This window comes from Limanda limanda, chromosome 1 (genome assembly GCF_963576545.1).
Source record: "Limanda limanda chromosome 1, fLimLim1.1, whole genome shotgun sequence".
NCBI lineage: Eukaryota > Metazoa > Chordata > Actinopteri > Pleuronectiformes > Pleuronectidae > Limanda > Limanda limanda.
This window is the reverse complement of record NC_083636.1, coordinates 12,589,211-12,603,593: the sequence shown is the minus strand read 5'-3', so window position 1 is coordinate 12,603,593 and position 14,383 is coordinate 12,589,211. Positions and strand designations below refer to the sequence as shown.

Here is a 14,383-nt window from a genome sequence, read left to right as displayed (position 1 = left end):
AGCAGAAGCAGTGAGGGCGCTGAGAGATGGGTTGCTGACAACACAAGAGACAGACTAATGACTTTACCTCGTGTTGACATTGTTGACACGTCAAAACACAGGAGCATTCTGAGTGAAGGTGACTTTTAAATGTAGCTCCTGCCTGAAAACACACCCCAGTAATTCATTTTTGACCTGACCTGTCATTGAGCTCTAAGTTGAGCTGTTGTTTAGAACAGTATTTAGTATGGTGGATATTACGTAATGTTTAAATACAATTGAAACGTGTAGGTCACATGTTCTAGTGTGAAAATGCATTGACACCCTGTCTACCACTGAGATTCCCACGCCTTCCAAAGTGCAGATTATCTTGCAGTAAGTGTAGTGAAAGTATTGTACCTCAGACTGTCATTCAGCCTATTGGTGGAGGTCGTTTACTGGTTTCTGTGAAAAATAATATTGATTTAAGATCAGGATCACAATCATGTCACGTAACAGCAGTGACTGGAGGTCCATGACAAGTTTCATCCAGTGAAATAATGGTGATATATTCTTGAAGCATGTCTGATATCTTTCCAAGACATTTATCTCATGTTGTTCTTTCACTTGACAAAGTAGTAGTGTCAAAAAAGGCTCTGTCAAAGTATTCCAAGGGACATACTGTACAAAAGGGGGTCCCAGGACTATATTATATCTTGTAGGAAAAACTCGGCGGTAGTGTATATGAGAATAACTGCTTTTAAACATTGATCAGTTTTTACAACCTATTGCAGATGTGTTCCCTCCTTGACCCACATAAAAACCTTGCAGAGAGCTACCACAGCATTTGACCTTTGCTACTGAAAAATTGACTCATCTAGGAAATACTGAGCTGACGTTCCACAGCACAGACCCAGACACATTACGAGATGCTATTCTAACCGTGCATGTCTCGAAAAAAAATCAGAAAAACCCAGCCTAGGTCACAGATGCTTAGCTAAACTCCCGTTTATTAGACTCTTAATATATTTGAGCTATTTAGCGAGTGCTGTTATCTGGTGGGACTTCCAATGACTAGAACAATGAAATGAGCTTTATATCACATGTTTGGGGAAAAAGCATGAGCTCTAGTCTTTCATTGTAATTAAATTAGATTTTTTCAGTCAGTGTTGGGATTTGCTGAAGCATCAAGAACGTACTAATTTGGCTTGAGCTAAGATTGGACTGTGTGAGCGTATGCAAGCCACAGCTTTTACACTTCTTCTTCTGTGTTTCTCCTCACCTCAGGAGGACAAGTCATATTGAGGTTTACAGAGCGTGCACTGGCTTTGTGTGTCTCTTTATTCTTCGTTGCATTAGCTTGTGGTCACTATACACACACAGCTTGTGATAAAACAAGTTGCTATCTAACACGGGGCTCTCCCAGTGCTGCTCTGACACAGAAGAAACACAGATGATGCCTCTCTCTCACAGGCAGCTATATCGGCCTTGATGCTGCGATATGAAGGCTTTTATTTTACAGAGTGAACATTGCAGAAATGATGTGCATTTATTTTTCTGTCCCTAATATCAGAATCAGCCCCGAAAAATCAATATCAGATGGGATCTGGTGCAATATTTATAGTGACATACTGGAAATTAAAGTGGTGCTTTTTTCTCTGCAGGCTGGTACCGAGGATTCATCTTGAAGAATCCTAATATCAAGGTGAGTTAAACAACCCTTTGCCGTGTGTGTGTGTGTGTTTGCATATTTTGTCATACACACCAATTCAACTCTTGCTCTTCTTTTTAATGAATGCTGTATAAACTGAAAACAAACACAAGGATTTCAAACTAAAATTCTCCCTCAGGTCCATCATTATTTGTCCCAGCTGGATGAATTTTATCACCTCAGACACGTCAATGACACATTTCATCAGCTAAACTATTATTGTTATCACATTTGTTTGTCAATCGCTTCAACCACACATTTTAGTCACGCACAGCATGTGTGTATCTTCGGCTGCATGTGCGTATAGCTTCCATCCCTTCATCTGTTAAGTTTGGATCTAAATCTCACACACACATGATCCATCCTCACACGTGTTTTGCATTATTTTGCCCGATAACAATTTTTATTTCGAGCTGTGAGGGCGTGCACAGACTGTGCCTGAGTCACTCGCCTGTTAGTTTCTTTGCACCCATTCATATAACACCTGTGCTTCTCCTGCAGTTAGACAGTTCATAAGGTCTGTTCGTAGGTTGGGTCTTATTATGAGGCCTCTGCGGAGGTTGTTGGCATCATTTAATTCCCACAGCAGCTTCAACCCGAGTAGAGGCCTCATCAGCCCCAGAGAGTTGAAACACGTGGGCGTTCAGAACCTTTATTGGAAAATTGTCTAATAACAGCCATTTCTCATTGACATGTCATAGCAGAAAATGCACATTTACATATAACTAAATGAGTGATGGTTAAGTTCCCTTTTAACCTCATCAATAGGCCCATTATCACAAATCCTTAATTGGCCTCAACAGACTTTATATAATTTAATTTCCTCCATGATTGTTGTAGCAGGATTTTTATGAAAATAATTAAATGATACAATAATCCCCCTCTAACAGGAACAGAAGTTTCCTCTACTCGGTTGAGCAAACAAATACAAAGAACATTAATATGTGAAGATATTAATTACTTCCAGTTGCTAGCAGTCGAAACCCCTTCGGCATTTAAGTCAAACAGATTACTGTTTATAATAAATGATACAGTCCTTCATAAGCTGTTTTCAAACATGCACTGAACATTTTACGTATCTTCTCTGATATGTAAAATGCCACATGACACATTGTCAGAGTTCGGAAAATGTCGGGGCGAACCCATGTGAGAGTTCAGCAGGAAAATATCCAAAGATGATGCGAAACAAAAAGAATACTGATATTTCAGGGTCCTACACGTAGAGACAAAACTAAGATGTTAACGTGGATAGAGGAAGAAAAAGGGATGATGTGTTGATGCTCTCAAAAGAAAAAAAGTTGATCTCATGTCCTGTCACCTTCATGCTCTACCCAAGCACCAGCCTTCATCTGAATGATACAGCTATTTTCCTGTTGATTTGAATGCCTCTGACCCGGTTGCATTCTTCATATGTGAAAGGCAAACTCACATTCTGACTGTTGACAATTTAATTTGATCAATAAACTATTAGCTTGACAAATAGCTGCAGAGAAAAAGGCCAAAAGTCCGGTGAATGACAGCTTCTACAACAAAAAAATATCAAACTCTGTAAATGTTTTCAATAAAAATACCTTTCCTGCTCAAAAACCAACCAGTTAAACCTAGTATAATAATTTATGCTAATTAGGCTGCACATCTCATGCACAAAACACACACTGCACGGCACAAAAAAAAAGGAAGACGAGCGACATGAGCTCAAAGTGTGACTGGCAGTCGCTTGTGGAGTGAAGCGTCAAGTGTGTGTCTGTTGCATTTATCCAGAGATACTTAAACATAAGTTCCACTTTGATATCCACAAGTCAGTGGGGAGCAGGAGGGAGTTTATTAAAGGAACACACACACACACATACACACACAAACACACACAAACACACACTTTCATCTTATTTTGTGTCCTGAATCCCAGTGCTCTGTGCTTTTATCTATTTTTCAGCTCCTTCTTTTAACCCACAAACACACTTTATTGATCACATGCATCATTTCCACATAAACAGTTAAACTCGAATGCTGCAGAAAGGCTGAGGATCATTTGAAGCACTTCTCAATAACCTGTTTACCTTCCTTCCAAAGGGGATCTTCCCTTCTAGCTACATCCACTTGAAAAATGCCCACGTCAAGAATAAAGGGTGAGTAATGATCCTTTTTCTTTTTTCATCTATGTGTGTGCAGGCTGTGAAAATAGGTTTTATCCGTTTCCTTTTTGCAGGCAATATGAGACGGTCACCCCCGTCGAAGACTCCGTCATCACAGAGATGACTTCCACGTTGCGAGACTGGGGTGCCATGTGGAAACAGCTCTACGTGGTAAGAACATCTGACACACACCGGCACACACACAAACACACACAGATTCAAATAGCAATTCTGCTTTAGCGAAACGGCCTTTTTGTAGCTTTTCTCATGAAGGGAATTTATCTGGCCCTGGGTAATTTAAATGCTACAAACAGTCAAAGCTTTTTTTTCGTGCACACTCATTGGTGAGATTGATTGTGTTTGTGGCCTATTAAGCTATCTGGGGTGCTGATTAAATTGAGCTGATGAATACTTGCGGATCAAAGTGTATACATTTCAGGCAAAGAAGCAGCAGGACGTTGAAGCTAATTTGCACGAATCCATTTCGAGGTCTCTGTCTGCCTCCCTGTCTGGGTCGCCCGCTTCTTCTCCAACTCTACAGCTTTCTCCTGTTTGTTGTGCCGCTTTTTTCTTTTGTACATTTCTGGGGTTTGATTACAACAATTTTTTCACATTATCAATTGCCTCCCCCTCTATCTTCTCATCTGTCAATTTCCCCTTTCATTCATCGCCTTCGCCTGTCTCTCATTCTTTCCGCCTCTCCGTTTTTCTCCCTCCGCAGAAGAGCGAGGGGGATTTGTTCCACCGGCTTTGGCACGTGATGAATGAAATCCTGGACCTGAGGAGGCAGGTGCTGGTGGGCCACCTCACCCACGACCGCATGAGGGACGTCAAGCAGCACATCACGGCGAGATTGGACTGGGGCAACGAGTGAGTAGACGACGAGCAGAGAGGAAGTGGGCATTCCTTTTCAACTGTCCAAAATATGGCTTCAGACGCAGAGCAGAGCCATGTTTTATAATCACACATCAAATAACCTTATTGGTTTTTGAATGAATCTCAGTCATATTTCATGCCTTTATAGTTATGTCAATCTTGCACCCCTTGTGATGTCATTGTGGTTGTAAGGTGGGTGAAGCCCTGAGTAGTATAGGAAGCCGACTGAGTTCTAGACACTATTGATGGTTTATTTGATAAGTGGAGTGGGAGTGTGAGAACTGGGAATGAATGGGACATAGAGAAAGTCTTTCTGATTGAACTTTAGCTCTGCACTAAAGTCCCGGCTCTGGGGATGGTCAAACACAACTCCTGTACAGCTTCATTCACACCCACAGCAGGCAACCACTGGCGGCCACTAACATCATTAGGGGGATGGTTGGACCTTTCTTGTTGTGTTTATTGACGTTACAAGGTTACATTATGTAATTGGATTTCCAAGTGGTTTGAAAGAAACGGTTACAGAGAACAAGAAGGAGTCTGGCTGCTTCAGGTGCTTATTTTACCTTGAAAGAGAACGAGGAGAGGAAATACCTGGGTCCACCTGAGAGGAGGAACTGGTTATTTCCACTGGTTCACTGGATTACAGCCACTTCAGGACATATTTCAGGATGTCTGTCAGACAGTTTGAAGAACTGCTGCAGGCGCTGGCCCCAAGATAACAGTTTTATTATATTCAACTTGACAAAGGTCCTGTTTGGACTCAGCCGTGCACATTTGGTCTGTTCATGCGTCGTCTGTTGCTTGATTCTACATCACATCCTTTTCCAGACAAATATATATAACAAATTAATAAATAAGCTTAATATCCGACTGGATAGAGGCAGAAGTTATTCTTCTACGACGACTGCTTTAAAATGCAAAGCATAAAGGAAATAGATGATATTTTAATGGTTGTTTATAATACAAGCATATATGATCTGTAGTTAATGAGCTACAATTAAACCTGCAAACTCACTAAAATATGAATCGTTAATCAGACGATTTATATTAAGCTCCTTCACTTGGGTTTTCACATAAAAGAGTTACTTGTTTGTTCTCCCTTCTTGGCTTCACTCTTCGTTCCTTGCAGCTCTCTAACTCTTCTTTCACTCCTTCTCTCGACTCTCTCTTTTTCTCCCTGGGCTCTTCTCCTCTCTCCCTGCTCCTCTGTCTCTTGTTGTCACCTACCCTCCCTGCAGGCGCTCTCTTCACTCCTTCAAGTCTCATTCCCCCTCTCACACAGACATCCCTGCACTCTCTTTCTTTATTCTCTCTTTGCTTTCCATGCCATGAGGGTGAAACAAGGACAAAAAAACTCACAAGTTCTCTCATTCTCATTCTCTTCGTCCTTACCCTTCACCCTCCTTCATTTTCCCTCCTCCTTATTGAGGAGATGGCCGGACAGGCCCCTCTTCGTGGGCACTTGTGCGGTTGACCGCGCCTGCCTCTTTTATTGCTGCCAAGGAGACACACTCTGTTTTGGGTCACCGAGAAGCAGTTGGCCTAGAGGAAGATAAGGAGAGGAAAAGAAGGAGTACGAAAGGAGAAAGTGAGAGGTAGTTCTAAGAAACGGATAGGGACACATAGAAACAGAGAGGGTTAAAGGATGGAGAGAGGACGAGGTGCAGGGCAGCAGTTGGAGGAAGGTGGATAAACAGGACAGCGGGAAGAGCAGACGGCTAAAGGGAGAGAATTGTTTTATTTCATCTCTTCCTCAGAGACGAGGATGATCTGACAGCACTGGTCTGTGTGTGTGCACTTGTAGATGATTCTCAATTCAGTCGACCATGTCTGTTTTGTCCACCACAGAGTAAGATATGAATTAAATATCATTGTAATATGTGTATGATCTGTCTGATCCTGTGTATATCCTGTGTGTGTCTTTGTGTTACAGACAACTAGGCTTGGACCTGGTGCCCAGGCAAGAGTTCAGTATGGTGGACCCAGATGAAATCAGCGTCACAGAGCTTTACAAACTGGTGAGTGGTCTTACACCTCTTCTTCACGTGATCTGTATTTCCTCTCTTCTGGGGAGTCGGGGGGTGAAGTGCCGGTGATTACAGGATCTGTTTCAACACTTACCTGCTGAAGTGTCCTTGTATGAGAGGCTAAGTCCAAAATAACTCATCTCAGCCTCTTACTGACAGTTTCTGTAGCTGTAAAATGCAGATAAGTCAAGAAGCTGATGCATTTCAGTCAATGCTCTTGCTCTCCAAAGAGACTTTTTACCTGCGGGAAACCAAAGCCTGCTCATACGTGATTGGTCAAAGAAGAATTAGAAAACCAGCAGCCCAAACTCTTGTCCTCTCACCTACAGAATCCGTTGAGAGAGATTACCCCAAATCTAAGGCTATACATATACTCAAAATAGCTTAAAATGGTTCTGTACATTTTGATTATATGTGGAACTGTTGTAGGGGCATGGTGGTGCAACGGTTAGCACCTCACAGGTTTGAACTTTATCAATGATGGTTGTTAGCCCAGCGATTCACTGGCGACCGGTCCAGGGTGTACCCCGCCTCTCGCTTAATGTCAGCCACTGCCCTCAAAGGCTGTAGAGATAATAAATGGATCCGTTGATCTATAGCTACAGTCATATATCGAGTTTGTGACCATTCTGCCGAAAAGAATATGTTTTGAAATAGTCCCTCGCTGACTTACAGCTGCTACTTGCTTCAAGCAGCCTGCGTGGGGAGGAACATCCGTCAGCTGATCGCATCAGGCAGGCGAGGGGATGTTTTACCAGTGTCTCTCTTCTAGCTAACCTCCGAGGTTAGGAGAGAAGCTATCCATCACTGACAGCAGTCTGTGAAACCTCTTGCTCTCAGCTGGCAGGTGGCAGATCACACCTTCACCATTCTGCCACCTAAGCACACCAGGTCCCTTAAACTGGGATTTCACAATTCCAGCTTTAGAAAGATATGAAACTCAGTTCAGTCAGCAACACTCTCATCATAATTACACCATCTATCGCAACTAATGGAAAACACAATTAGGCTTGGTGCTGACGGATCCACTTATAAAATGCTCCGTGGATAAGCCTGGCAGCATGCTAAGCTACACAGGGAGTGCAATGCAGGAAGCCCCTATACAAGACATTGAGGACATTTAAAATGTGGTTAAAACCCTAAACTGGAAAAGTGGACTGCTATTCTTCTGACAATGGGAAAGAAGTTAACCACCCTTTTAAGCGGGTTTACCCACATTTAGAAAACCTGCATATACCCTAACCCTAATCCGAAACTCTTATTTTATAAGAGGTATCATGCTCCACATAGCAAACAAATATCAATTTGTCTGAGTACTTCAAAGGCTTGAAGAAACTCCAGCCTCACTTATTTATTTTACTTTTGAGGCATTTGTGTCCCTGTTGGCTGGAAATTATCCAGCGGCAATTACAAACCAAAAAATATTCGAATTTTGTGCTAAATTGAGCATCCTATCTGCCTTACACAATATTAACAAACAGCAACCTCAGTTTCAGTGTTAGCCACTCTGGATAAGCACCAGTACGAGCATCAAATGAATATATCCTCTTTTTTTCATTTGTCCTCAAACCTCTCTCCCTCATTCCCCCTTCCCCTCTTCCCCTCTTCCCTGCATATCCTTCCCGCTTTCTCCAAGCCCCAACCGCTGTTACCGTGGCAACCACTTTTCTGCCCCTGGTTTGGTGCGGCGAGAATTGTATCGCACACACACACACACACACACACACACACACACACACACACACACACACACACACACACACACACACACACACACACACACACACACACACACACACACACACACACACACTGTGACGGCTTTCCCTTGTAGGGGTAATTGAAGCTCTTAATCCATCTGTTTCTTTTTTTGTGAGTCAAAACAAAAGCAGGCAGCAGGATGAAAGCTTCATGCACCTCTATTAAATGGTGTACAGTACACAATCAGCAAATGACTGCAATCCCAGTCCTTTACTGGGGACGAGATGAAGGCGCAGGCATCCACTGGTGTCACACACACACTGGCTCACAACAAGACATAACACACTCGAGCTTAATGACATCAGTCTTTTTCTGTGAGATCTTTGTTTACGAGAGCAGCTTCTTTGTTTTTTATCCTGCATCGAGCCGCTGTGGTGAGGGTTAATTAAATTGAGACAGAGATTACCTGGTGTGTGTGTGTGTGTGTGTCTGGCTGTGTGTGTGTGTCTGTTGAAAGGGCAGTGGGGTGTTACTGTGAAAAAAATCTACAGTAGCTTTACTGCTGCATTGTGTCGAGGAATTATGGGATCTCTGCCCAGGGAGAAATAAAGAGGATACTGAGAAGGATAAAGGAAAGTCAGTGCATTGAATAAGAGAGATTTCACACAGGTGACTCATAGACTTTTACTTTACTTCTCCAAAGAAAATCTGTGTACATTTGTGATGAATTTTTGGCAATAAAACCAGAGCCTGTCCAATTTATTGTTTGGCCAATTAAAAATCATAAAATTTGACCCTTTCACAAAAGTATTAGTATCTGAGATTTCAAATATGAGCATTATGCCAATACTAAATCTTTTTTTTTTTTACAGAAAAAGCTTTTTAAATATACGTTTAGATTTTACTTATTTATGATGACCACACCCAAAAATCCATATTGGTCGGGCACTAAATAAAATGTAGTGCACTATTTGTGGTAAAAAATACAACGAGTATTACATATGTGTCACAATGAAATAAAGACGGTAGAGTCTTACGAAGTTTATATCGTAGTATCACACAGACCCACAAAGCTCTTGGAGTTTGAGGTCAGATTTTAATGTGACTCGTTTGATGTGACTCCTGAAAACAGGCACTTTTTTGCCTGGACCCTGGACGTGCTGCAGTAAAATCTTTAAAAAGAATTTAAAAACCTGAACACTCATTTATTGCACTATTGAGGAATAAAAAGAAGCTTGATGTGGAAGTGAGAGAAAGATGGCTCCACGGTGGAGGGATGTGGCTGTTTCACTCTGGCCTCAGTTTGACCCCGCTCTCCTTTTTAGAATCTCCTTGTGCTTTGACAGTCACTCCTCTCTGTGCTGTGTCGTGCTGTTTATGGAAAGATTACACAGTCAACACTAATAAGATGCTCCGCCAAACACAGACACGGCCATGCCCCCTGTGTTCAGCGATCTCTCCCTCTCGGCGTCCCCTCGTTACCCGAAGCATTATGTGCTGCCAGCAGGCCCGCCAGCCTTCTTACAACGCTGTCACGTCTACGCCTTTTGTGTCTAGTCATGCTGAAGCCGTTGTATAACCACACAGTGCTCCCGCCGGGCCGCTTTAATGACAAACTGAATACAACCCACCGTAATAAAATCCCACAGCATAAATTAGACCTTTCAAGACGTAGCCATTCTGCGTCAAAGCCAGCTCAGCCCAGTTGTGCACAGAATTAAAAAAACAGATCTGGTTAAAAACAGTGTTGGTGACTTGTTGTTGTTCAATCACCCTCCAGTGTGTTTTCTTCTGGGAGCTGAGATAGGCCGGAGCGGTCGGGACAAAACGAAACATCATCTTGACATATATTGCAGCTGTACAATGATTTGTGATGTAATTATCTGTCATGTTTAATTCTTAGAGGACCATGGGTGTGTCTTTATGTAGTGCAGTCAGCTGTTTTCCAAAAGTGTACAATGTATTTTTGATTTTGTTTCTTACCCTCTAGGCCAGTGCCTTTCAAACCAGGGGTAGGGACCCCCTGGGGGGTTTCGAGGAAAAGAAAAATGATTTCCAAGAAAAACAAACAATTTCACAAGAATTAAATAAATACATTTGAGCTATTATTGAAACAAAAGATGAAAGACGGAGAAAAAAAACCTGCAAGGATTTTGACAAAACTGTGACAGAATCGTTTGCTTTTAGGATAATTTACAGCAACACAGGAAACATTCTGACACGAGCAAGTAGCACATTTTATATTTCCTTCCTCAAATCAATATCTTTTGGTATAATAGTGCTCTCAGGTCTCTGGCACTGTTATTTTAGTGGTCGGGGGGTGAAACATTTAGGAACCTGTGGTTTAGACAGTCGCTGTAAATCTCACATTTCACTGCAGCATGAAAATACACTTTCATAGATTTGACGCGTTTCCCAAAATGTTGAACTTTACCTTTTAATAGTGTTCAAACATGGTTGCTTCTGCTGCACCGCCTGATTAAAATAAAACTTCCAAAATAGATGCAAGTAACAGTTCTCTAGAAAGATCATTCCTTTTAACCTTTTTAAATCTCAATTTGTTTTGTAGTTAGTTTATGCAAAAACTACTGGATGGATTCCCACAGAACTTGGTGGAAAGATGTGATATGGGTCAAGAAATATCACGTTAAAGTTTAGTGCGTGTCCAATATTTTCGTTGATTTCTCAGAGTATAAGTCATGGATCTTGATGAAAAAAATGCAGCAAATGTGGTTTTATAAGGTAACTGATCCATTCCAGTAGTATACCTACTGTATATAGGTGATATACTGCATTTGGCCCTCAATACTCACTGATGCGTTCCTGTGTTGATGCTCCACTGCACTCTAACCTTGCATCTTCCTCCTTCTCCCTTCTCCCCTCTCCCTTACCCATCTATTTACATCCCACTACAGAAGTTAATATGGAGCAACATTTGGCAGGGGGCACATTTGGCCATCTGGTGCTCTGTGTGTGCTTGGATACATTTGTGTGTCCTTGTATTTTTGGATCTTTGACGGCAGATTAGGACGAAGGCTGCACCGTGCTCTGTGGGGCGTTATTTGATATACTGTGGTATAGATTAACTTAATAAAGCATGCACTATCAGACAGTGCCTCTGCACCACCACACACTGAGATGTGATTCGATTCTACGTTGTGCGACTGTTCCTGCACATGCATTCGTATTCAGCGTGATTTGTACAGCTTCTGTTCCTATTTCTCGGAGATTAAGAATCCATTTGAAAGAGGGATGCAGATCACGGCAACTAAAATGTCTTTGTGTCAATAATCTAATTAGCCTACTTAAAGATAAGAGGTACATAAATACAAATTGGTTGCTTTTATACCTGTTTGAGATTATGTAACATGTTTCTCTAGGTAAAAAGGACATAATGGTTTTCTGTGAAAGCACAAATTGCGTTAATACATCACCAAGCACTTGAAAGTGTTTATGTGAGCGTCTGTATTCTCACCTTTATATACATACTGTGTGATTCCCTGGCAACAAAGATACTGTCACACAATGAAGCTCACTTCTTAGCCTTAGGTGCCGCTGACAGGCTGCGATATCACAAGCTATATTAACTCAAATCAATATCAACCGAATCTACATCTCTTTTTGACTGTCTTCAAATATATATGCAAATGTGCAAAAACAAAATCTCCTCCCAACAATGAGATGTCTCAGAGGGATGTTATTAATCTTTGACTTGGAAACTCTGCACTTAAAATACAGCAGCTCTTGTTCGAGAGATGGAACCAACATGTTGTTTTTTCCCCCGAGCATTAACTGAATTTGATAAGCTTTGAGCCTGGGTTTAAGGGGCTTATGGATTTGACAGTTTTTTTAACCCTCCCAAAATCCAGACCCTCAAACCTTTCACACAACCGCATAGAATTTTTGTATTTTAATCACTATTTATTTATTGAATCTTTACATTTGTGTGTATTTGCACACTAGCCCGGTCAAATTTCCTCTCCTCTCCTCCCTCTCCATAGATGGAACATCGGCATCGTAAGAAGGAGACCACCGCGCCTGCAAGCACCCATCACTTGTTTGTCCACGTGAAGAGCCTGATGAGCGCCAACCTGGGAGAGGAGCTCGAGGTCTTCTTCCACATTTACGACGGACGAGAGAGCCGGCCCCTCAGGTAGAAGCTTAGAGAAAATAATCCTTAACTGTTTTTATATCGTTTTCAGGAACTCTGAAAAAAATTCTGAAACCAGGTGCATGTCTGAAAGCAGCTTGAATTAAAGGAGGGAAAATCAGTCACTTTTGTATTTAGCTATTTGATAATTATACTTTTGATATTAAATCAAGGATATATGTGTGTTCATAGGTTGTCTCTAATAGCTTCTCTTCTTCTCTTGCCACAAACTCTGCTCTAATTATATTCGTGAAGATTTATTAAATGAAGCAGGTTGTTAAAACGCACTTGGACACATAAAAGTGGGCCAGGCCGTGCTATTTTTCTCACATAAAAAGTGTCCTTGCTGTCCACATAAAAGGACCCGTCACCATCAGAGTCTGAACACGTCACTCGCACACGCACGCACGCACGCCAACACACTCACCGCAGCCTCCTGATTGGGCGTTGGCCAAATGGAACACTGTGTTTAAGCTCCTCAGTTTCACAGTTCAAAGCGAAATTTCGTGGCAAGTCACAAACAAGCGGATCCATCAGGCAAAGGGGAAACGAGTGGGTTGAAATTACTTTTGATAAGTCGTGCTCGTGTTTGACGCCGCTCTCCGCCCCTTAGGGTCACATCAGAGGAACGGGGGCGACATTGATGGGACTCATTGTTTTTATTATTGTCTGCAGGGGAACTGTTTCTCCACTTCTACTTTCTGCTGAAATCCAATTCATGAGTCATCAAAATTACTGTTGTGCAAAGTGGGTTGATGCAAGTTTCTTCAAACCTCACACGGAGAAGGTTCGTCAGTGTGAATAAATAGCTCCCAAGGAAATGGGCTCTGTGTTATACAAGGAAAGTGAAAATGCTGTTTCAAAGAACGGACATTAGAAGAAGGCAGCAGGAGTCAGACCCATTCACAACAACAGGAAAATGTCCATAGCACTTGTGCCCACTGTTTTCCCACTGTATTCTCAGATGGGTTAGTACGTCTCCTGTAAATCTTACCAGGCGGCTTGCAGGATAAACGTAAACATTTGCGTTTTCACTTACAGCCCCTTCGGACAATTTCAGGAGAATGTCTGGACTTCATTTCACGTTTGAAAGCCGTAAACGTTTCCCTGAACAACAAGCTTCTGAGCGCAGAATATATCGTCAGATCAGAAGCACTTTTAACCTGCAAAGTGTATTTAAATATGCTCCTGTTTCTTTTAACACATACATCCAGAATCTGGGTGTAAGCTATAAGGCTTGGCAGTTATGCAGGTACATTTTCTCTGATCCCCAGTCTGTGCCTTGTCTTGAAATGGGTAATGGCCACCTAGTAGCATCAAATTAAGTTCCACTTGAAGCGCTGTCTCTTACCGGCTCTGTCATTATGTTTCTCTTTTTCTCTTTCTCCGTCTGTCTTGATCTCTCTTTCTTAAAGCTTAAGTATCTCAGCCAGGTATGAGTCATTAGACTCCTCCACTTCTTTCTTGTATTACACTTTGATTTGCATTAAATGAAACATAATAATGTCGATTTTACTTGTTGAGCGAAAACCTTTATCACACAACTGCAGCTTCAGATATTCAGTGTATATTGCAAACAAGATGCTCATTTATTCAAAGTGAATACAGCATGGAGCAAAAATAGTGAACTAAAACAAAGCTTTCCTCAATACGGTTTATCTTGTTTCGTAAATCAGCTAATTACAAATTTTCAGTTTTGGGAGATAAAAGGCAGAGAAAGGTCTTCACCATTGTGTCTTTTGTTTGTGTGTGTGTGTGTGTGTGTGTGTGTGTGTGTGTGTGTGTGTGTGTGTGTGTGTGTGTGTGTGTGTGTGTGTGTGTGTGT

General features: G+C 41.8%; 1 protein-coding gene across 1 annotated transcript in view; it reads left to right on the top strand.

Annotated features, from left to right (window-relative positions):
• dock4b (dedicator of cytokinesis 4b) overlaps window positions 1-14,383 on the top strand; it is a 109,164-nt gene that overhangs the window by 31,304 nt on the left and 63,477 nt on the right. The window contains exons 3-8 of the mRNA XM_061071210.1: window positions 1,623-1,663; window positions 3,740-3,795; window positions 3,876-3,972; window positions 4,523-4,671; window positions 6,614-6,698; window positions 12,410-12,561. Coding sequence (XP_060927193.1) covers window positions 1,623-1,663; window positions 3,740-3,795; window positions 3,876-3,972; window positions 4,523-4,671; window positions 6,614-6,698; window positions 12,410-12,561 — 580 coding nt within the window. The remainder of the gene's footprint in view (window positions 1-1,622; window positions 1,664-3,739; window positions 3,796-3,875; window positions 3,973-4,522; window positions 4,672-6,613; window positions 6,699-12,409; window positions 12,562-14,383) is intronic.